The sequence below is a fragment of the Aquarana catesbeiana genome, linkage group LG02 (genome assembly GCF_042186555.1).
Source record: "Aquarana catesbeiana isolate 2022-GZ linkage group LG02, ASM4218655v1, whole genome shotgun sequence".
NCBI classification, from domain to species: domain Eukaryota; kingdom Metazoa; phylum Chordata; class Amphibia; order Anura; family Ranidae; genus Aquarana; species Aquarana catesbeiana.
This window is the reverse complement of record NC_133325.1, coordinates 167,623,640-167,647,570: the sequence shown is the minus strand read 5'-3', so window position 1 is coordinate 167,647,570 and position 23,931 is coordinate 167,623,640. Positions and strand designations below refer to the sequence as shown.

General features: G+C 43.5%; 1 protein-coding gene and 1 long non-coding RNA gene across 3 annotated transcripts in view; one reads left to right on the top strand and one right to left on the bottom strand.

Moving 5' to 3' along the window:
* The window catches only part of LOC141127394 (uncharacterized), a 58,462-nt gene extending 44,858 nt beyond the window's left edge, over positions 1 to 13,604 (bottom strand). Inside the window, exons 1-2 of the long non-coding RNA XR_012241548.1 lie at positions 13,455 to 13,604; positions 3,020 to 3,070 (exon numbers count right to left, since the gene is read on the bottom strand). This is a non-coding gene — a long non-coding RNA (uncharacterized lncRNA). The remainder of the gene's footprint in view (positions 1 to 3,019; positions 3,071 to 13,454) is intronic.
* Positions 11,556 to 23,931, top strand: part of ARHGEF25 (Rho guanine nucleotide exchange factor 25) — a 500,546-nt gene continuing 488,170 nt past the window's right edge. The window contains exon 1 of one of the 2 annotated variants that reach the window (XM_073613762.1): positions 11,556 to 11,933. In XM_073613762.1, the coding sequence (XP_073469863.1) occupies positions 11,829 to 11,933 (105 nt within the window). In that variant the 5' untranslated portion in view covers positions 11,556 to 11,828. The remainder of the gene's footprint in view (positions 11,934 to 23,931) is intronic. The other variant, XM_073613763.1, reaches the window with a different exon arrangement.

Below are 23,931 nucleotides of genomic sequence, written 5' to 3'. Positions count from 1 at the left end.
AGCCATACATAACACACGGTATGATAGGTTACAGCCTTATAAATGCAAAGCATTTGAATATACAGTGGGGATGGAAAGTATTCAGACCCCCTTAAATTTTTCACTCTTTGTTATATTGCAGCCATTTGCTAAAATCATTTAAGTTCATTTTTTTCCTCATTAATGTACACACAGCACCCCATATTGACAGAAAAACACAGAATTGTTGACATTTTTGCAGATTTATTCAAAAAGAAAAACTGAAATATCACATGGTCCTAAGTATTCAGACCCTTTGCTCAGTATTTAGTAGAAGCACCCTTTTGATCTAATACAGCCATGAGTCTGAATACTTAGGACCATGTGATATTTCAGTTTTTCTTTTTTAATAAATCTGCAAAAATGTCAACAATTTTCTGTCAATATGGGGTGCTGTGTGTACATTAATGAGGAAAAAAATTAACTTAAATGATTTTAGCAAATGGCTGCAATATAACAAAGAGTGAAAAATGTAAGGGGTTCTGAATACTTTCCGTCCCCACTGTAAATGCATATTAATATAATGTTAATTTAATGCATTTAATAAATACATTTAAATTAAATTAATACATTTAATACATTTAATATAATTGCAAACCTGTGCAGCTTATCAGTGTCCACCAGTGCCGCATGTCAAGGACCACCAGTGCAGCATGTCAGGGACCACCAGTGCCGCTTGTCAGGGACCACAAGTCAGGGACCACCAGTGCCGCTTGTCAGGGACCACCAGTCAGAGACCACCAGTGCTGCATGTCAGGGACTACCATGTCAGGGACCACTAATGCCGCATGTAAGGGACCATCAGTGCCAAATGTCAGGGACCACCAGTGCTGAATGTCAGGGACCACCATGTCAGGGACCACCAGTGCCAAATGTCAGGGACCACCAGTGCAGCATGTCAGGGACCACCAGTGCCGCGTGTCAGGGACAACCATGTCAGGGACCACCAGTGCCGCTTGTCAGGGACCACCAGTGCCGCATGTCAGGGACTACCATATCACGGACCACCATGTCTGGGACCACCAGTCAGGGACCACCAGTGCCTCTTGTCAGGGACCACCAGTCAGGGACCACCATGTCAGAGACCACCAGTGCCGCGTGTCAGGGACAACCATGTCAGGGACCACCAGTGCTGCTTGTCAGGGACCACCAGTCAGGGACCACCAATGCCGCATGTCAGGGACTACCATGTCACGGACCACCATGTCTGGGACCACCAGTCAGGGACCTCCAGTGCCGCATGTCAGGGACTACCATGTCAGGGACCACCATGTCAGGGACCACCAGTGCCACGTGTCAGAGACCACCATGTCAGGGACCACCAGTGCCACTTGTCAGGGACCACCATGTCAGGGACCACCAGTGCCGCATGTCAGGGACCACCATGTCAGGGACCACCAGTGCCGAATATCAGGGACCACCAGTGCCGCATGTCAGGGACCACCATGTCAGGGAACATCAGTGCCGAATGTCAAGGACCACCAGGGCAGCATTTCAGGGACCACCATGTCAGGGGCCACCAGTCAGGGACCACCAGTGTCGCTTGTCAGGGACCACCATGTCAGGGACCACCTGTTAGGGACCACCATGTCGGGACCACCAGTGCCGTTTGTCAGGGGCCACTATGTCAGGGACCATCAGTGCCGAATATCAGGGACCACCATGTCAGGGACCACCAGTGCCGCTTGTTAAGGACCACCATGTCAGAGGAACTGCAGAGCTCAAAAGAACATGGATAGCAAACTTGGTGAAAGTAGGAGATCAGCAACAAGGATGGAAACATTTTTTTGGCCGGAGTTCTGCTTTAAACCTTTGAAGCTGAAGGCGATAAGGACATGAGGATAAGAAACAATATAACGACCCTACTTGGACACAGTAAGACCAGGTGTCTTCATTTTTCTAGGCTTTGCCTGCTTTGAATAAGAAGGAAGTTTGTTCCCGTTTTTCAGTTTGTTGAAGAAAAATCTTTGTTTTAGAATGTTAAATGATAAGTTCACCTTTAAAAAAAAAATAAATACACATCTTTTTGCAGGTAAAAAAATGTGCTTTTTTTTTTTTTTTTTATAGCAGCCTTAAAAGCAGTGCACCGGTGATCAGCAGATTGCGGGTGCATTTCATAGCTCCTGCAGACCAATGAAAGGAACCATCAATGAACTACCTAGAGCGCACAGCAGCAAGCTGTCGGCTGCAAAGGCTGACAGTATTTATATTTTTCTCATTTACAGAACTCTGTGAATGAATGACACAGCTGGGCGGGTCCTCCAGGTCCTTTGCCAACACTTTGGGTTGAGGAAACGCAAATCCAGCGTTGTGATTGAGCTGGTCCCCCGTGATAATGACAGTTCTCTTCTGAATCCTGACAGGTGTCAGAGAACAGCCCACAGAAGAACTGGCACATCTACTAAGGGCCAGCAGATTCGTAGATTGGCACATAGAAATTTTCCTTTGGCACATAGAAATTCGCTAATGCTAATACGCATGTGCACACGGGCACGAACAGCCATGAAGATTCATGTGCCAGGTGTACGCAATGCATGACAGGTTCTGGCGCACAGTGGCCTATTTAAAGCCAGCAGCATCAGCCACTAGTTGCTGGATGGTCTTCAGCTCCCCCGTGTGTTCCTGCGTTCCTGTTCTTGATACTATTGGATTTCCTGTTACTGACCCGGCTTGCCTTTGACCTGTCTTGTCTCCATTCCCGGCTGTGACAACAGGACTCCAGCCCTGGACAGCCTAATTGAGGTGGGCACCTCATGTAGACACCCCAATGTAGAACCCAAGCAGGAGGTAAAGAGAAGACTCAGGGCTGTGGTGTAATGTGACCAGGAGTTAGGGTAGATAAAAAGGGCATTTAGATAGGGCTTTTTATTTGCTCCAGCAATTGGGTAGAGGGGAGGTGGGAGGGAGGGGCATGTGTGGAGTGGAGGGATTTTTTCCCAGAAATAGGCTGTCATTTTCTTTTTTCGAGGCTAAGAACACTTTTAGCAAGTACAGGAAATACCTGGTGATCTTGTCAGAAATGCAATGTCCTTGTCGGTTCTTGTGAGCTGACCTGGAAACATAAAACAATGTTATCTTATTTCTGTCACCTACTAATCCCATTATCCCAATGTACTAGATATGTACAAATGCAGATGTGTTTGAAGTTCAGCCTCCATAGTTACAGTGTTGTATATATTTTTTACTGTCACTGACACCACGGACACGGGGGCATTTTGACGCAGAGGCATTTTGTTCCTCCACCACTGTTGACCTCATATTTTTCCAGGAGACAATATGTGCACCACTATTAAACCTTTCAATTCCTGAGGCACCCAAAGCACAACACAACCATTGCCACCATATTAGTACTGTGCAAACCACACTCTAGTTTCCCATTCAGCACAATGCACACCCACCACCTGCCCCACCTCCAGTCTCACGCAGTGTGAATAGGCCATTAAATGTGTTTTATTGCACCAATGCACATTACAGGAACCACTGAGAGGTATGGAAGTTTAAAGTTGGAACTGCTCTGCATCTGAGCACAACAAACCAAAACTGATATTTCATTTATTTGTAATATTCAAAACAAACTCCCCCATCTATCCATCCATCTATCCATCCATGTCTCCATGTTTTATTTTACTGAGAAATCATTTGGAAAAACACCCCTAGCATTTCTGGCAGTGGCCATCTTGCGTAAGTGCAGATGATTCATGTATCATTTACTTCCTGGAATTCATCTGCCCTTAGCTCAGGCATAGCCTGGGCTAAGAACCCTCCCTCTTCTCCTGAAGACTGCTAGGATGTATGACAGCATTTGCCTAGGCACAGAAACCAGGAAGTAACTAAAGAAATGTTATAGAAGAAATGATATACTTGCCTATCTATTTAATACTAGCAGCATGAAGATTATAAATAGTCCATGTTGATTGAGAGAGAATTGAGAGAGAATTTCTATTTTAAGACTGAATTCATACTACACCTGTTGCATTGACATGCATTATAATGCACTTTGAGTTTTTTTTCTAACACAGTGCGTTGATGTGTAATTTAATATGTTGCATTATGTGCCTTTTTTATTCACAGCAGGAGCCGAAATCCATTATTTTTCAATCCTAGCAGAATTAGATCAGAAGATAAAATAGCCTAAGAGCTTTCAATCAGAAGAGCAAGAACATTTAATTTTCCAATTCTCACAACAGCCACAGTTTTATACATTGTGAAAAAATCTTTAAAACGAATGAGTAAATGCTGGTGATGTAAATATCACTGGATGAATAACTATGCAGATTTGTATAAATAGACCCTTACGAATGCACTGTACTGTGGGTGTAGTGTCAGTGGTCAGTGGGGACAAAAATTGTTTAATGTCAGTGGGAAAAAAAAACATCCTGTAAGACCCCATACACACTATTAGATTTTCTGCAGATTTTTGTCTTCAGATTTACCAAAACCATGTAGTGCAAGGGCCTGCCTGATTAAATACAAATTGAAACTCTTAAGGTTTGACCTCATATTATATGCTTTTGGTAAATCTGAAGACAAAAATCTGCAGAAAACCTAATAGTGTGTATGGGGCTTAAGGGTGGTCAGGAGAAGGAAAAATGCTCCAGACTGCATGTCAATGGAAAAAAAAACTTTAGTGCCTAGTGGAAAAAAACATTGGTGTCTGATGGGCATCACTCTTCCTGTATCAACATCGGAACTATGCAGATTGTTGGGCAGGATCTCACTGGCATAGATTGGCAGTGGTACATGTCTTAGATTTTGTTGAAATTCTGAACAATCCAGTGGGATTTAGGGGGTGGAGGGTATGTTATGGTGTCTTCTCTGGTCACAACATGTCATTATATCCAGTATGGGCAAAGTATTATTCTTATTATTATACAGGATTTATATAGCACCAACGTAAGAGCAAACAGCAGTACAGTTACAATACAATTCAATACAGGAGGCATCAGAGGGCCCTGCTCGTTAGAGCTTACAATCTAAAAGGCAGGTTCTCTTTAAGCTGAAGTATGTGTGTTTATTAGTTAAAGTTATTCTAAAGTCTTGGTTTAAAAAAAAAAAACATGTTATACTTACCTGCTCTGTTGCAGTGCATTTGCATAGGGCAGTCCAGATCCTCCTCTTCTTAGGTCCCTCTTCGCTGCTCCTGGCCCCTCCCTCCTGTTGAGTGCCCCCACAGCAAGCAGCTTGCTGTGGGGGCACCCCAGCCGAGCTTCAGCTCTGTATGTCCATCCAGACACTGAGCTGCGGTTCGACCCTGCCCCCTCTATGTCCTGATTGGCTAACTGACTTTGATTGACAGCAGCAGGAGCCAATGGCGCCGCAGCTGTGTCTCAGCCAATCAGGAGGGAAAGTCCCGGATGGTCGAGGGACTCGTGGACATCGCTGGATAGAGATGGGGCTCAGGTAAGTATTAGGGGGGCTGAGGGGGGCTGCTGCACACAGAAAGATTTTTTATCTTAATGCATAGAATTCATTAAGATAAAAAACCTTTAGCTTTTAGAACCACTTTAAGATAACGCTTAATGTGCCAAAAATAGTAACCCACAGTGGCGGCTGGTGAAATTTTTTTTGGAGGGAAGCAAAGCCCTCCAGGTCCTTACCTGCAAACAGAGCCTCCATCGCTGTCACAGCTCCCCTGATACGCGGCGACTTTCGTGTTCCGGTGTTCTGTCAAAATAACTAACTTGTCAAAATCTCCAACCACGTCACTTCATCTTTAATTTCAACGACTTGGCTGTTCTACACTATGGTACACGATATAATGAGTGGACATTGTTAGTCCACCTGCTAGCAACCAACAACATGGCTGCCAAGGCAGTGACAACTTTTTTACTCCTTAGCCGGGGTTCTGTGAAAACAGCCAAGTCATCGAAATCTGCAGTTACTGCTGCTGGAGAGTCACCAGAAGTGACGTGGTTGGAGATTTTGACGACTAGGCTATTTTGACAGAAAACCAGCAGCCAAACCGGAAGTGACGTAATGGCGACTTTTGATTCACTAAAAGCAAAAGTTGGAGGGTTCCGAGGACGACATCAAACAAGCCAATTAGAGCCTCAAGGTCCAATCATGTGCTTGTTACAAATTGACGGAGCTAATAGACAGCTATTAGTCTGGCGCCCCGCACAGTGGAACAATTTATTTTTAAATAAATTATAATATGACTAACATTTTTTAACTTTAACCGCTTGCCGACTGGGCCACAGCCAAAAAATGGCTACAGCGCGGTCGGATAACTCTGGGAGGGCGTACTATAACGTCCTCCCAGAAAAGCGCACCCAGGAATGTCCTTGACGTCAGGTCTCCTAGACCCGGCGCATCATGGATCAGGGTAAAGGGCCAATGACAGAGGCCCTTTACCACATGATCACTCCGTCCAAACCGGAGCATGTTTGGTTCAGCTCCTTCCCTCTCCTCATGCCGAACGGTACAGTGTGTGAGGAGAAGAGGGAGCCGGTGCCGGTGCATGGATGAGCGTGTGGTGGATGGATGAGCCAGGGATTGGCACAGATCAGCGCTGTGGGCACTTCAGATCTAGCCCACAGTGCTGATCTGTGCCCATCCCTGGCTCATCCATCCACCCCTTGCTCATCCATCCACATTCATGCTTAGCCATGCTCCATCCCTGACTCATCCATCCTCATTCATGCTTCATCTCTGGCTCATCCATCCATCCCTGGCTCATACATCCACATTCATGCTCATCCATCCTCATTCATGCTCATCCATGCTCCATCCCTGGTTCATCCCTTCTCATTCATGCTCATCAATGCTCCATCCCTGGCTCATCTATCCTAATTTATGCTCCATCCCTGGCTCATCCATCCACATTCATGCTCATCCATGCTCCATCCCTGGCTCATCCATCCACATTCATGCTCATCCAAGCTCCATCCCTGGCTCATCCATGCTCCATCCCTGGATCATCCATGCTCCATGCCTGGCTCATCTATCCTAATTCATGTTCCATCCCTGGCTCATCCATGCTCCATCCCTGGATCATTCATCCTCATTCATGCTCCATCCCTGGCTCATCCATCCACATTCATGCTCCATCCCTGGCTCAGCCATTCACAGTCATGCTCATCCATGCTCCATCCCTGGCTCATCCATCCACATTCATGCTCTATCCCTGACTCATCCATTCGCATTCATGCTCATCCATGCTCCATCCCTGGCTCATCCATACACCCCTTGCTCATCCATCCACATTCATGCTCAGCCATGCTCCATCCCTGACTCATCCATCCCCATTCATGCTCATCCATCCTCATTCATGCTCATCCATGCTCCATCCCTGGTTCATCCATCCTCATTCATGCTCATCCATGCTCCATCCCTGGTTCATCCATTCTCATTCATGCTCATCAATGCTCCATCCCTGGCTCATCTATCCTAATTTATGCCCCACCCCTGGCTCATCCATCCACATTCATGCTCATCCATGCTCCATCCCTGGATCATCATTGCTCCATCCCTGGCTCATCTATCCTAATTCATGCTCCATCCCTGGCTCATCCATGCTCCATCCCTGGCTCATCCATGCTCCATCCCTGGCTCATCCATCCTCATTCATGCTCCATCCCTGGCTCAGCCATTCACAGTCATGCTCAGCCATGCTCCATCCCTGGTTCATCCATTCACATTCATGCTCTATCCCTGACTTATCCATTCACATTCATGCTCATCCATGCTCCATCCCTGGCTCATCAATGCTCATCCATGCTCCATCCCTGGCTCATCCATGCTCATCTATCCCCATCCATGGCTCATCTATGCTCATCCATGGCTCATCCATGCCACATCAGTGATCACCGTGCCACATCCATGCCACATCAGTGATCATCCGTGCCACATTCATGCCACATCAGTGATCATCCATGCCACATCAGTAATCATTCGCGCCACATCCATGCCACATCAGTTATCATCCAGGCCACATCCATGCCACATCAGTGATCATCCGTGCCACATCCATGCCATATCATTGATCATCCATGCCACATTCATGCCACATCAGTGCTCATCTGTGCCACATCAGTAATCATCTGTGCCACATCCATTCCACATCAGTGATCATCCGTGCCATATCCATGCCACATCAGTGATCATCTGTGCCACATCCATGCCACATCAGTGCTCATGTGTGCCACACCCATGCCACATCAGTAATCATCTGTGCCATATCCATGCCACATCAGTGATCATACGTGTCACATCCATTCCACATCACTGCTCGTCCGTGCCACATCAGCGATCAACCATGCCACATCAGTGCTCATCCGTGCCACATCCATGCCACATGAGTGATCATCCGTGCCTCATCCATGCCACATCATTGATCATCTGTGCCACATCCATGCCACATCAGTGCTCATCCGTGCCACATCCATGCCCCATCAGTGATCATCCGTGTCACATCCATGCCACATCAGTGCTCCTCCGTGCCACATCAGTGATCATCCGTGCCATGTCCCGTGAGCGCAAACGATAGTGCCATCATGTAATGACCGATAAATCGTTCAGTGGAAATAAATTAATGCATTTTTTGTTTGTTTTTTTACATATACCTAGTGCAGACAGTTCGGATGGGAAACACATTAACCTTTCAATTTATCGTTCGTTCGGCAGAACATTTCCAAACTTGTCCTTTGTTTTTCGGCTCAAAAACGGCCCAACGATTATTGATTTGGTGCCAATTAACTGGCTGAAAAACAAACAAACTGTCCAAATGACCGAATTTCGGCCGATTTTTTGTATAGTGTATGGCCAGCATTAGGGTCTCAAGAAATGAGATAGGCCGTCAATACATTAGGTGCGATCAGGTGTGATCAATTTTCAATGATTGGCACCATAGCTTGTAGATAACTTTCACAAAGACCAAATAATATACACTTATTGTGGTTATTTTTACCAAAGATATGTAGCAATATCAATTTTGGCCAAAATTTATGAAGAAAAATTACTAATTTGCAAACTTTTATAACAGAAATACAAAATTTTCGGTCTTTTTTCATTTATAGGCCAAGAAATTAAAAACCCAGCAGTGATTAACCACTTCAATACCAGGCACTTACACCCCCTTCCTGCCCAGGCCAATTTTCAGCTTTCAGTGCTGTCACTTTTTAAATGACAATTGCGCGGTCATACTACACTGTACCCAAACTAAATTTTTATCATTTTGTTCCCACAAATAGAGCTTTCTTTCGGTGGTATTTGATCACCTCTGCGGTTTTTATTTTTTGCTAAACGAATAAAAAAAAAATTTGAAAACGTTTTTCTTTGTTTCTGTTATAAAATTTTGTAAATAAGTAAGTTTCCTTATGAGATGGCACTGATGAGGTGGCACTGATAGGCGGCACTGGTGGGTGACACTGATATGCAGCACTGATGGGCATTGATAGGCGGCACTGATGGGCACTCATAGGTGGCACTGGTGGGCACTGATAGGTGACACTGATGGGCACTGAGAGGCTGCACTGATGGGTACTCATGGGTGGCACTGATAGACTGCACTGCTGGGCACTGATGGGCTCTGATAGGCGGCACTGATGGGCACTGAAAGGTGGCACTGATGGGCACTGATAGGCATCACTGGTGGCACTGGCAGACATTTTTAATTGCCACTGATTGGCAGCTGCTTGGGCATTGATTGGCATATCCCTGGTGGTCTAGGGTGGCATACCTGGTGGTCCAGTGTGATGGTATCCTGGTGGTCCTGGGCGGGCATCTGAGGGGGGATTGTGCTGATAAACAATCTGCACAGACCCCCCCGTCAGGAGAGCAGCCGATCGGCTCTCCTCTACTCTGTCAGACGCGAGTGAGGAAAAGCCGATCAGCAGCTCTTCCTGTTTACATCATGAGCAGCTGTGACCGGACATAGCTCATCACGTGGTAAAGAGCCTCCGTCAGAGGCTCTTTACCGAGAGCGGTGTAGTGGTGCACCAGACTGACTCACCACACCACCGATCGCCGAGATGCGGCTGTTATCCTGCTGGACGTCATATGACGCCCAGTCAGGATAACTGAACCACCGCCCGGCCGTCATTCTGCTATGGGCCGGGCGGGAAGTGATTAAATACCACCAAAAGAAAGCTCTATTTGTGTGAAAAAAAAGGACAAAAATTTCATATGGGTACAATGTTGCATGACTGAGTAATTGTCATTCAAAGTGTGAGAGCGCTGAAATATGAAAATTGGTCTGGTTAGGAAGGGGGTTTAAGTGCCCAAAGGGCAAGTGGTTAAAAATGTTAGTCATATTAGTATTATTATACAGGATTTATATAGCGCCAACAGTTTGCACAGCGCTTTACAACATAAGGGCAGACAGTAATGTTACAATACAATTCAATGCAGGAGGGATCAGAGGGCCCTGCTTGTTAGAGCTTACATTCTAGAAAGTAAATCATTCTATGAACTTGGGGGGGGGGGGATGCTAAACTTTGGGGGGGGGGTGGCGCCCCTTATACATAGTAGGTGAAGTAAAAAAAAGACACAAGTCCATCAAGTCCAACCTATGTGTGTGATTATGTGTCAGTATTACATTGTATATCCCTGTATGTTGCGGTCATTCAGGTGCTTATCTAATAGTTTCTTGAAACTATCATTGCTCCCTGCTGAGACCACCGCCTGTGGAAGGGAATTCCACATCCTTGCTGCTCTTACAGTAAAGATCCCTCTAAGTAGTTTAAGGTTAAACCTCTTTTCTTCTAATTTGAATGAGTGGCCACGAGTCTTATTAAACTCTCTTCTGCAAAAAAGTTTTATCCCTATTGTGGGGTCACCAGTACGGTATTTGTAAATTGAAATCATATCCCCTCTCAAGCGTCTCTTCTCCAGAGAGAATAAGTTCCGACCACCACTGGTGACCCATATCAACGAAAAAAGAAAAACATCTTTCAGCTGTCTTCTGACTAATAAACCGACAAAATATGACAACTGATTGGTCGCTATGATCATTACTGTTTGCATTGCCTTATATTTTTATAAATCCAACAATCAGAATAATTTCAAGGCAGGTTTTATCAACTTTTATCTAGTTGTGTTCCTTATCATGTGACAGCCAGAAGCTAGCTTCCAAAATAAACACTAGAAGATTGTTATCTAAAGTATTGGTACTCTAGTGAATGGATGCAGAGTCATCTACTCAGTGGGCCAGGCTCCAGCCTCATCTTCATAACAAGGGGCTCCCATAAGGCAACATGGACATTGCACTAAAACCTCAGTGTTTATTTGTTAACACAAATTCCAAATATACAGAGGGATTCCCTAGATGTCAGCAGGACTACACGGACTGAATACTGTGCATCACATCAATCTCTTTTCTTTTTAAAGGGTAAGTGACAGCATTGATAGTGATGGAGAGGCCTTAGTGCAGACATTCCTGGCAGTAAAAGTGTTAAGCATCTGCTCCTAATCCCAGCTGTTGCTTGGGATGTTACGGTAACTTACACCAAACATATGGCTGCCTTCCACAACAGAGCAATGAGGCCAGTGAGGCTTGCAGAGGGGAGTTGGTGAAAGGGACTGGCCTTGCAGCGATTGCTGAATTTATCACTGTTTAGCTTGCTGTGCTCAGTGCCTCTCCCAGCCTCTCAGCAGTCTGCTCTATCACAGGCAGCGCTCTGCATTCTACAGGCTCTTCTAAGTGACTCTAACCTCTCTTCTACACAACTTTCCAGATTAGACTGCTGCTGACTGCCACTTTCCAGATTAGACTGCTGCTGACTGCCACTTCAATGGCTACAACCCCTATCTTTGGCTGAGACTGGGTCTACTGGACTACAGAACAACAGAGGAACACCTAAAGGACTTGGATGTATAACATGAAGACTCCACAGCGACATGTCGCCCGGACGGATCAGATGCTTGGAGCTATGGCAGATATCCTGGGATCCTTAGTACTTCCAAGTCATCAATGGGTAAGTCACATTAATGCATTTCTAACCTTTATATTAAAAAAAAAGAAAAACACACGGCAAAAAGGTTCTACATACATACTTATAAGCAAACAATGCAAAAGATCTAGAAAGAGCTTAAAAGCTTTTAGGAAAAATGTGACATTAAAATATAAAACGTGGGGACTTTTTCATGAAAACTAGGAAAAAGAAAGAGCACAAACCTGGAGCTGTTGCTAAAAGCAATAAAAAAACAAAATTAAACCAAAATTTCTGATGGTTTTGATCAACAACTTTTCCTATCCCCTGGTTTCATGGATCAGGCCCATGAAATCGTACTTAATAGCTTAGCAAAGACAGCAATGATGTAAGGTAGCTCATAGCAACCAAACCTATACCACCGCTAGAAGTTTAGGGAAGTCAAAGCATATTTTAGCTGGCTTTTGGTTGCTCTCGGTTACCGCACATTTTGCACATTGCACCAGTCTTGTAAGTTTGATTACACTTTAGATTGCAAACTAGGGTTCTCGTAATTTCTTTTTTACTTATTGCATTGTTATCTGCAACTATTTACTCTGTCCCAGAGATAGTGCAGAATAGATGAAAAATAATAATGAAATTAAAATAATTTTAACCATCACATTGCTTGTACATTAAAATATCATATTGCACCATTTTGCACTCTTTTGTATTACATTATAACGTTTTACTGTAATTATGAAAATTGAATAAAAAGATTGAAACAGAAAATATCATATTGCCTTTTAATGAAGAGCAAATGTTTGTTATAGCAAAGTATTTTTGCCATTTATTTATTCGTTTTCATGAATTCCTAATTTTGTTATTATATAGCAGATTTGAGAACGTTTATTTTTAAAGTACTTTTTTTTAATTTCTGCATCTATTTATTTATTTTTATATTGGATTTTAGCATAGGAAAGAAAGGCCCTTTTTTATTATAAGAAAAGACATTTTAGATCAGTGTTTAGAAGTCACATTGGTAAATTAGTCACAGACACAGGAATTGTTATGATTTTGTAGAAGTCTTATAAAGCCCACTAATACAGGCCCAATGGTGGGATCACCTGAAAATAACATGAACACGTGCAATGTTTTTCTTTCAACCTATTTTTATTTTTTTTATATTGTTTAACTTATTAAAAATGTACCCCTACCATGCACTGATTTTAGAACTTGCCTACAATGGAATTAACTCTTTTTCATCAATGAATGTGCGATTAAAAAGAAACTCTTTAAAACAATACAAAGAGCTGTTAGGATTTTGGCTAATGCAATGCAAATAAATAGACTTGCATGTAAATTTATATCAATGAGAACCTAATAGGAAATGACTATAAAGCATACTGTATTTGTGCTAGCTATGTGGGAACACATAAGGTAATTTGTGAAAAGAGAAAGGAACTACATGCTTTCACTACTGCTTTGTTTTTTCAAGGCTGAATCCCTGGCATATAAAAAAAGGCACAATTTAAACTGTTTTGGAACAGCAATTATTAAAAACAATAATAAACATGTTAAACTTACCTGCTCTGTGCAATGGTTTTGCACAGAGAAGCCCCGATCCACTTCTTGCGGTGTCTCCCGCTGGCGTTCTGTGCCCCCCCGCACAGTGGCCCCCATAGGAAGCCGCTTGCTATGGGGCACTCATGAGTACTCGCTCCCGAGCCGGCTCTTTGCATCGATAAGACACAGAGAGCGTGGCTCAGCCCCGCCTCCTGCTCCCTCCTCACTGGCTGTGATTGACAGCAGCGGGAGCCAATGAGGATAAAAAACCTTTAGTCTTTAGAACCACTATAAGGCATCTGTGTATTAATAATAGATTGTTAAATTCTTTTTTTTTTAAATGCGAGCTGTGTAAGTACCTGGATTTCACCTGATATCAGCCTTTTGAAGTTCCTGTACAGCAGAGCTCAGACCGGGAAAGGAAGAAGCAGCAAAATGAACCAATTAGTTGTGCTGCAGTGCTTCTGTGCTAAGAGGGGTCATGCTGATGGGAGAAAACAGCAGAGAGGTAAACTCAACATTCTGCTGCTTCCACTTTCACTCTCCAGTCACAAGCCGGGGAAAGAACCAGACATGTAAGTGTTACACAGAGAGCATGTCAAGAAAAAAAATGAAAAATAAATATTTAGTTAATTTCTCAAATACATGCAGATTTCCCAGTGATGTATCATTTAAAAATGCTGCTAGTACAGAAAAATACCTTTTGACCTGCCTGAAATTCAGTAAACTGTTTATTGCTACTGGACCAAGGTAAAAGACATGCTATAGAGAGACAGGGAGGTTTGGAGCAGAGAAAAATCAGGTCTCCTGTCCTTCCAGACAGAGCTACACTGTCTGGTGGAGTTGTGCAAATCCCAGGAATGGATGGAAAGAAAAATAAATCCTTTGGCAGGTAAAGCCTCATAGCCATCTTTCATCTGCGTGTTTAGCTCTTTGTCTGGAGTTCAGTTTTAAAGCTCACCTTTAGGCACAAAATCTTTCATTTAAATATATTCTTCAATAGCCATACAGGTTATAAATCCACTTTGTGTACATTAAATGCCTTTGCAAAGTAAGATAATACCTGTAAAAGTAGCAGTGACATCATCACTGTGCTGAACGTAGCCTGTGCAGAGAGCAAAGCTGTGGGAGGGGCCCAGCAGGCTCCACCCACTACAGGCTGCCTGCAGGAAACTACAGAAGGGGCGGAGACAAGACCAGTCATCCTGCACAAAAAGAGAGAGCAGCAGTGACTGGTCTATACTACAGGAAGCTCATGCATAGAGGCAAAGTTTCACACTAGATTATTGCACAGAGCTGGAAGAAATACGCAAAGCACACCAAGATTTAGGTAAGAACACACATGCCTCTTGTATGTTGATAATATTTGTTCATACTGGAGTTCTGCTTTAGGGTTGCACTGTCATCGTAATCCTGGCTTCACTACCTAGTTAAATGCTGATCTGCCACAGGTATACAGATTTCACTGGTTGCGTGACTGGTTCACTGTTTGCTGATTAAAATAACTGAAATCCTGTAAAGAAAAAGGGGCATCTCATGGAGAGTATGGTTGGGGAGGAAAGCGCTAGATGAAGCTGGATGTCCTCCAGCCAAGAAATGAGGCGGGCTCCATCTGATGTGCTGCAGACTCTAATGTATATTATAATGCATACTATGAGAAGCTCACAGTGTGCAGTGAAATCAGAATAAGCAATATCAGTACAAGAGATGAGCCTGTACAACTGTGTGGGACTGAAGATAAGGATGGAGTTCCACTTTAAAGTGTAGGTAAACCCTAACAATGAACTTCTCTTATTTTGGTCTGATTGAATATACCACTGAAAGTGTGTCGTTATATGTGGCAATATGTAAAAAAATCAGCTCTTAAAGAATACATTATGTTACCCCAACACTTCACATTCCTGATATGTGCCTGTTGTTCCATGTACTTGTATGAGAGAGTATCCTGTTCTATAGGTATTGCTTCCTTTGTGTGAAATACCTAGGGTTCCTGCCAGTCCCTCTGCTTTCCTATTAAAAACTGACCACACTAAGCAGGAGAACACACCATGGTCAGTTCTCTAGCTATGCTGGGAACTCAGCCTGCTTACCAATGATCAGACTTGTGCTGACACCCCCCACCCACACAGCCCTTCACTGGGAAGATCAGTGTGTTGTTGTTTCTCCTCCCCAAGCTTATGCAGCTGAGACAAGAGAATATGTTATTCCCTCCTAGATTGTAAGCTCTAATGAGCAGTGCCCTCTGATTCCTCCTGTATAGAATTGTATTGTAACTGTACTGTCTGCCCTGATGTTGTAAAGCACTGCACAAACTGTTGGCACTATATACATTCCGTATGTAGCACCCCCTAGTGTTGTTAGAGTGCTAGTGATAAGATTTTTGTTGTGTTAGTGTAGGTAAATTTTCAGGCTTGGCTGGCAGCCAAGCTTCTCTGGTAACTCCTCCCTGTTTGCTGGAAACTTGGAGAAGGTTCCAGAAGTAGTTAGGAGGGGTCCAGGAGGAGCTAGCTGGAGTATTCTGTGGGTCCTGACCAATCCCCAAGAGAAGGTTTGGCAGGGGCAAATACTCTGGGTCAGCCCAGCTGGGGCAGTGTGGAGTTCGGGTGGAAGATGGAGTGTTAGGCTGCCGGGGGCCTTTAAGAGTATCTCCCCAGTCTGGGGGTGGGGAGGAGGGTGAAGTCAGGCCTGGACTTGGGTGTGGAAGGGAACCCTCTTCATGACACACGGAAGGATCCTGACCATGAGGCACTGGAGCAAAGAGAGGATAGCAGAAGGACACTGCCGGGCAAACTCCAGAGAGGAAGACAGCCACATGGACTGGTGAGTGATTCAGTCAGAGGACTAAGAGGCATGCCTGAAGGGACTGGGTGCAAGCAGTCTGGGATAGATGCAGAGTCAGTCTTGGAGGACTGTGGAGAAGTAGCCTGGAGGGCTAGTGAAAGGGGCAGCTGCAGCCAGGCGGGTTGGCAGTGCCTGAAGAGGTGGTACTGGGAGCAGTAGCCACAGGAGAAGGACAGCTAGCACAAAAGACCTCTCTTTTTGCTACACCAAAAGGGGCCCACGGTCCCTGCCTGGAAAGGGCATTTACATTGATCTGACTGAGTCAGTGTGGGATCAACACCAAAGTGCTAGCTGGTCCTGGGAATTGAAGTTCTACAAGCAAGGGCTGGAGGTAGAAGAAAGGAGTGTGTATATACTGGATGTATATAGGATGAGGATGATGAAGAGTTCTGTTGATCAAATGGGCATCCCATATTAACCCTTCCCATCCAAGTTAAAATCCCGTAATTAAAAAGAACAAACAAAGCTGCAAGGACAGCTTCTCATCTCTGAAATGGATGGAAAATTCAAATGCTTGGCTCTGCAAGGTTGGTGATAACCAACATTTACCAGTGGCTCCTACAGGGGTAGCGCTACATGTAAAATAATAATAATAATAATATGTGATCACTTATAAAAAAAGAAAAAAAGTATTTATAATATTTTCTTTTTATATCTATACACAAATATTTTGCCTTTTATTTCTATTTTAAACTGAATTAGTTGTCTTACACGAGGTGATCGTTTACAATCACTTTAAAGCGGAGTTCCACCCAAAAGTGGAAGCCCCACTTATCTGTCTCCTCCCCCCACCCCGGTGCCACATTTGGCACCTTGTTTTTGACAGGTACCTGTCTCCGCTTCCGTCGGACCTCGCCGCGGTGAGGTACATCAGAAGTTCGGCCCCCCTCCTCCTTCCCCACCGGCGGGCCATTCAGAAAGCCCAGCGTGCTTTGCACATACGCAGTATGGAAGCCGCAAGGCTTCACTGCCGGTTTCCCTTACAGGCTAAGGTGGCGACAGCACCCGAAGGCCGATGGAAACATCAGCTGGAGTGCCAACAACACTGGATTCCAGGACAGGTAAGTGTCCTTATATTAAGTCAGCAGCTACAGTATGTGTAGCTGCTGACTTTTAATTTTCCGTGCGGAGGGGGCTGGAGAACCGCTTTAACTTCCTGTGTCTGTGCTGCACTAAAATCTCAAGTAGTGTTATTAGCCATGCTCAGATCATGTATTTAAACTACAGAACACCTCCCCCTATGTAACGGCGATGGGGAGAGGGGAGGTGTTCTGTAGTCCTAACACACTTTTATGCTGGGGAGGCAATACTGCTGTTCCATAAAAAAAGGCTAAATTCGTTTTGTCACCCTAGAGAAGTAAGTGGGTCGCTGGCAGGATCCCCAGGTTAAAATAAAGGAAAAAAATAAACAGAAGAATGATAACTAATGCAGCCACCACATCTAAGGACTGGTAAGCTGCAATATATTACATTATTGTCCTTGGGTTTAAACTGACATTGCATGAAAGGGAATATTTAAATGGATAGAATATGGCGCTGCTTTTAGAGTCATTTAGGTAAATTGCCTCTTGCGTTTCAGCTTTATTTTGTTAGGCTGGAGTCCACGCAGTGCCTTTTACATTTCTACTTCAAGGCTGTACTATTTTTCATTTATATTTTATTAGCTTTCTTATATGTACAGTCACAAAGCGGACAGCACTATACAGTGTGGAGGAGTGCTGTAAATGAGTATACATTATAGACATTATCTTCTTAAAGACTTCCTCCACAATAGAATATAAAAAAACTTTTAACTATTTCCAGCTGCACCCTCCCCGCAGTCCCAATACATAAACAGTCATATGTGGAAATCTTGGAGGCAGTTGCATCACCCATAAAAAAAAAAAAAAAAAAGTTTATTTATTTTTTTGACTAAGTAGTTGGCTGTCTTCAGAGCTAAGACACTGAGACAAAACAGAGAATTAGATCAAGGGGAGGGGAATAGAGATCCAGATAAGCGCTTGCTGTTTTTGCAAATTAACAGCTTCGGTGCTGACTGAGACACTGGCAGATCTTATAGGGCTGACGCTGCAATACACCGACAGATCTCCCAGTTCACAGTCCCCAGCGCGACTTCTGCACTACTTCTTTAACAGAAGCCAGTGCAAGTCTTACCAAGGTCGGACCAAAAGTAGTGCAGGAACCTTTTTCTAAGCTGGAGTAACTAAAGTTGCACCAATTAGAACGGTTTCATTGCACAGAATGGGGTCCGGCTTCTGATGTGTCAAGTGCTCCAAAGTTGGAGCAATTGTCACATCGTTGTGAACCGGGCCTTAACCACTTTACCTCTGAAGATTTTACCCCCTTCACGACCAGACCATTTTTTTGCTATCCGGCACTCAGCTACTTTACCTTGTAATTGCGCAGTACATGCAAAGCTGTACTCAAACAAAATTTATATCATTTTTTTCCCCCACAAATAGAGCTTTCTTTAGGTGGTATTTGATTAACATTGGGTTTTTTTATTTTTTATTATATAAATGCAAAAAAGACCATGGCAACCAATTGTTACATATTATTAGCACTGATCACTGTAATGCCCTATACACACGATAGGATTTTCCGATGGAAAATGTGTGATGGATCCTACACACGGTCGGAATTTCCGACAACAAGGTCCTATCACACATTTTCCATTGGAAAATCCTATCGTGTGTATAGGGCATTACAGTGATCAGTGCTAATAATATGTAACAATTGGTTGCCGTGTATGGCCGGCCTAAAAGACAAGATTAGCTAGTGTACAGACAATAACAATACTCTGAGAGATATGGTTAAACACCTGCAGTATTCTGACTATAATTAACATAACTGAATTGCTTTTACCTAGCAACAGTATATAAAGGCAATCCCAACTTGCTATAACAGTCCCCAATTTATCACACTGGCCAGTGATTGATGAAAAAAACAAAATTGTTTGCTGGCAAAGTTGGGGCCCTTGAAGAAAGCACAACAGTTTCCAGCAAACAACAAATAGGAAATATGAGCAGCTGTGATGTCAGTCTTTCAATTCTGCTCAGACAGCACTTTTTTTACTTTACAAGCGATAGGAGTGGTCTCTAGTACAGTCTGATCACACCAGGCATCCAAGTCGCACCTCACACCCTCCTTGGGATAAAGTTTCTGCTCTCTAAATCTTCGTACACACTAATAGTTTTTTTTTCAGCAGGGCTGAATGAAAATAAAACTGACAGCCCTGGAGGAGCCGCTGTACTAACTATCCAACATTAATACAGTGATCTCCCCTGCTGTGCTATTGTGTTCTGACAGGGGGATGGCCCCACCGCCATTGGCTGGGAGCGCTGATTGAGAGCTGATCGGCAGACCTTTTTCGGTCATGCCTTAATCGTCAGGACAGCTGGCTTCTGTACACACAGGCTGAATGTCGGCAAGTTTCTGTTGAACCGGCTGATGCCTCCGACACTTGGCCCTTGTGTTTTAAGCTTTAGACAAGGTCTTGCTCAATGAGAGTCTTCTCTGAGAGTCATCTCCTGATTGTGGTCAGCTATGGTAGGGTTCTGTTCAGCCAGCAATCCAGTCTCTTTTTCTCACAACCCTGCTAGCTTTAGAGCTAGGTTCACACTAGTTTACAGCTGTGATTTTGATTGGATTTTCAGTACAATTATGTAGTGCCATTTTGGCGCTGTCCGGCTATATGTGCATTAAATAATGATTCCTACAATGTAAGAAAAAAGGAGGCATACATGTAGAAAAAATAATAAAATAATAAAAAATAATAAAACAATTAATATGCGTGTGACCAATGTGTTGTGGGAGCTATTAAAGTGCAAACAACACTCCCAACAGGTGTTAGAATAATAAACTGCAACTTGCTCCTGAGATAAATATATATGTGCCAATTTCTCAATAAGAACCAACTGCCTATATATGTATAGAAATGTGAAAAAAAGAACTCCGAAATAAACACTTAAGGCAATAAAACAGTATTGGCAGTAAAGAACAAACAATTATGACAGTAAAAAATCCCCAGCATGTGTGCATAAAAAAGTCCAACAAAGCAATGTGTAAAAGGTAAAGAAAATATATATGTGAAAAACAACAAAAATGTATAAAGCAGTAAGTGTCCAAAATCAAGGTCCTAAAGTGTATCCTTTTGGTGAAAAAAACGTGATTTCAGCATTGACTGGTGTTGTCCCCGTCCTTCACTGCACCCCCATTCGTGCTTACACTCACCGGACTGCCTAACCCCTGCAGGGGTAAAAGGCATATGTGGAAAATCCTGCGATGGCAAAGTCCAGGAAGCGGTCCTCCGTCCAGGGGTGTTTATCCTTCTCTGATGTTTTTGTATCCCCAAATGTTAAACATCACTTGGACAGAGTTCCAGCAGGGAACTCTGTCCAAGTGATGTTTAACATTTGGGGATACAAAAACATCAGAGAAGGATAAACACCCCTGGACGGAGGACCGCTTTCTGGACTTTGCCATCGCAGGATTTTCCACATATGCCTTTTACCCCTGCAGGGGTTAGGCAGTCCGGTGAGTCCGGTGAGTGTAAGCACGAGCGGGGGTGCAGTGAAGGACGGGGACAACACCAGTCAATGCTGAAATCACGTTTTTTTCACCAAAAGGATACACTTTAGGACATTGATTTTGGACACTTACTGCTTTATACATTTTTGTTGTTTTTCACATATATATTTTCTTTACCTTTCACACATTGCTTTGTTGGACTTTTTTATGCACACATGCTGGGGATTTTTTACTGTCATAATTGTTTGTTCTTTACTGCCAATACTGTTTTATTGCCATAAGTGTTTATTTCAGAGTTCTTGTTTTTACTTTTGGGCACATTTCTATACATATATAGGCAGTTGGTTCTTATTGCGAAATTGGCACATATATATTTATCTCAGGAGCAAGTTGCACTTTATTATTCTAACAGCTGTTGGGAGTGTTGTTTGCACTTTAATAGCTCCCACAACACATTGGTCGCACGCATATTAATTGTTTTATTATTTTTTATTATTTTATTATTTTTTCTACATGTATGCCTCCTTTTTTCTTACACTTGTAGGAATCATTATTTAATGCACATATAGCCGGACAGCGCCAATTCCCCTGTTTATAGCAATTTCTGAACACTGGATTTCACCTAGGTGATTTTCATTTTTAGGGGGGCAGCAGTCCTTCCTTGTTCCTATTCTCCTAAGCGCGGAATATCGTCACCCATGTAGTGCCATTTGATTACATTTTTAAATCCATTTTTATTGTTTTTTTTATACTACTGCATTTTTTGGTAGGGTAAGGATGCTAGTTGTTAAGGAGCCTAAACAATCTGTAAAAATGCATCAAAATGCATCTACAATGTGTTTGTGGTGCGTTTTAATTAAAGTCCACAAGGACAAAAATTGTGCTGCCATTGCACCAACATAGAACAGAACTCTTTTACAAATATGCACCATGCTTTGCAGCATTGATGTGAACAGACATTGTCATGCGATTCTATACAACTCAAGTTACATATGAAGATGTTCAAGGCATAAGAATGTCCTCTCGTTTTCTCTCAGCAACTTACAGACACCCTTCTCCTTGCTTTGTTGCATCAGCCAGTCTCCGTCTCCCGAATCGATTCAGACCCACCCAAGATGGCTGCCCCCTGCACTGGAGACACTCCATAGATAAGTATTGAAAGTGGTCTTCTTAAAGATGGCTGCTGCACTTCTGCATTAAGGAGGAACTGCAGTCTGCTCACATAATTTGTAATAAAAACATCTTTGCCATTCTGAAGCTTCCCTCCACCCACTTTGCATATTATTTTATATATACTGTGATTCTGTACTTGTCAAATAAAATATGATATGCTGCAGAAACTCCCTCCACTGAGTCTGGCTGCAGCCATTTTAACTGTGGGCAGCTGAAGCTGCTGCCTGTTCACTTACTGGATTTACACAGACACACAGAGGCACACCTCCAGCGCTAAAAAAAAGGGGTGAAATGTGGGCTTCGCACAAATATATCCACTCATATAGAGTGGTCACTCATAGATCATTCACTGTGTAGGGTGCTGCTGACATAACCAAAGAAAGAGCATATATCACTAGTAGCGGCCTGGCAAAAGACACCAAGAAAGGGTTACATATGACAGCAGAAATCTGATCATACTAGAGTTTATCTTAAAAATCTTAAATTTTTATTGAAATAGTGTAAAAAGGTTGGCACAAGTTCCAGCCAAGTATCAAAAAGTAGAACTTCTTTAAGGCTGGCCTATAATATGATGATGATGTAATAGAGGAAAGAAAGGAAGGCTAATAAATGTTTGTATGTTAAATCATAGTATCAAAGAGAACCAGGCCTGCTCAATGTATCATTGTAATTAGCAATTTTTATCCTGGTTAGTCCATCCTGAAATAAATCATGACCACCTTATAGTGAGCTAGAAAAAAGAAAATGATAACACAGTAGGAAGAGGAATTTATTTCATGTATGAGCAAAGCACATCATTTGGGCTCAGAGGTCGCCCCATAGTGGAGGTACTATACTGTCCTCAGTAGTCAATGTCATCTTTTCTCCGTCCTTCCTGGTTCCATTCTGCCGTTTGTTATAGCAGCCACAGTTAGATTAATGCCTGTTGTGTACTCCGGTTTGCGGTCAGATACTTTCAGGTGGGTAGGTGTTCGGCAGCAAGCCGATCACATTCAGGAATCTCCTATACGCATCTAGTGTCCTCTGCTTCTGGGTGCATCACAGACACGGCGTCACGTCCTCCTACTGTGTTATCTTGCCCTGGTGGACTTATGATTAATGGTAAATTATGTTCACTTACAGACAGTGAATGCCTGCCTTCAAATTTAAAAACCCAGTTTGGATATTTATGTCTATTCAATGGTTTACTTGATATTGATATCAGGACTTATATGAGCTATTACTTGCCTATGAACATGGATTCCTTTTCATGTGGACAATATCATTTTCTTTTTTCTAGCTCACTATAAGGTGGTCATGATTTATTTCAGAATTGACTAACCAGGATAAAAATTGCTAAATACAATGATACATTGAGGAGGTCTGGCTCTCTTTGATACTATGATTTAACATACAAACCTTTATTAGCCTTCCTTTCTTTCCTCTGTTACATCATCCCTGGGGGCACAGGCGGACGGGCTATCATTAACTCCTATCAGGCCTTTCTTCCTTTACAGGAACTCCTATATGATGATTTGTTTCCGGTGTCTTGCCGAGAAAGTTCCCTCGGCGGATAAGGACCCCCCCTGTACTGCGCAGGCGCAGCGCCTGCGCAGTACGAACTACTATGAGCCGCTGGAGATGGCCGAAGCTCAAAATCTTCAATCAGCTGTACACGGCGCCTGCGCCCTAGGTCCAGGTTCCTTCCCCACCATCCAAGTGGACCTAGAGGGGGAATAAAAAAGAGCCGAGCGAAGCGAGGCCGTGCCTGAAGCGTGGCGAGTGAAGCGAGCCCGCGAGGGGCCCTCTTACAGGCGCCGTGTACAGCTGATTTTCACCTATTCACCTTCGGCTATTTCCGCCGGATCCTACTGCGCAGGCGCAGCGCCTGCGCAGTAGAGGGGGGTCCTTATCCGCCAAGCGGAACTTTCTCGGCAGAACACTGGATGTTTCTTTGTTTTTGTTGTCCCCATTA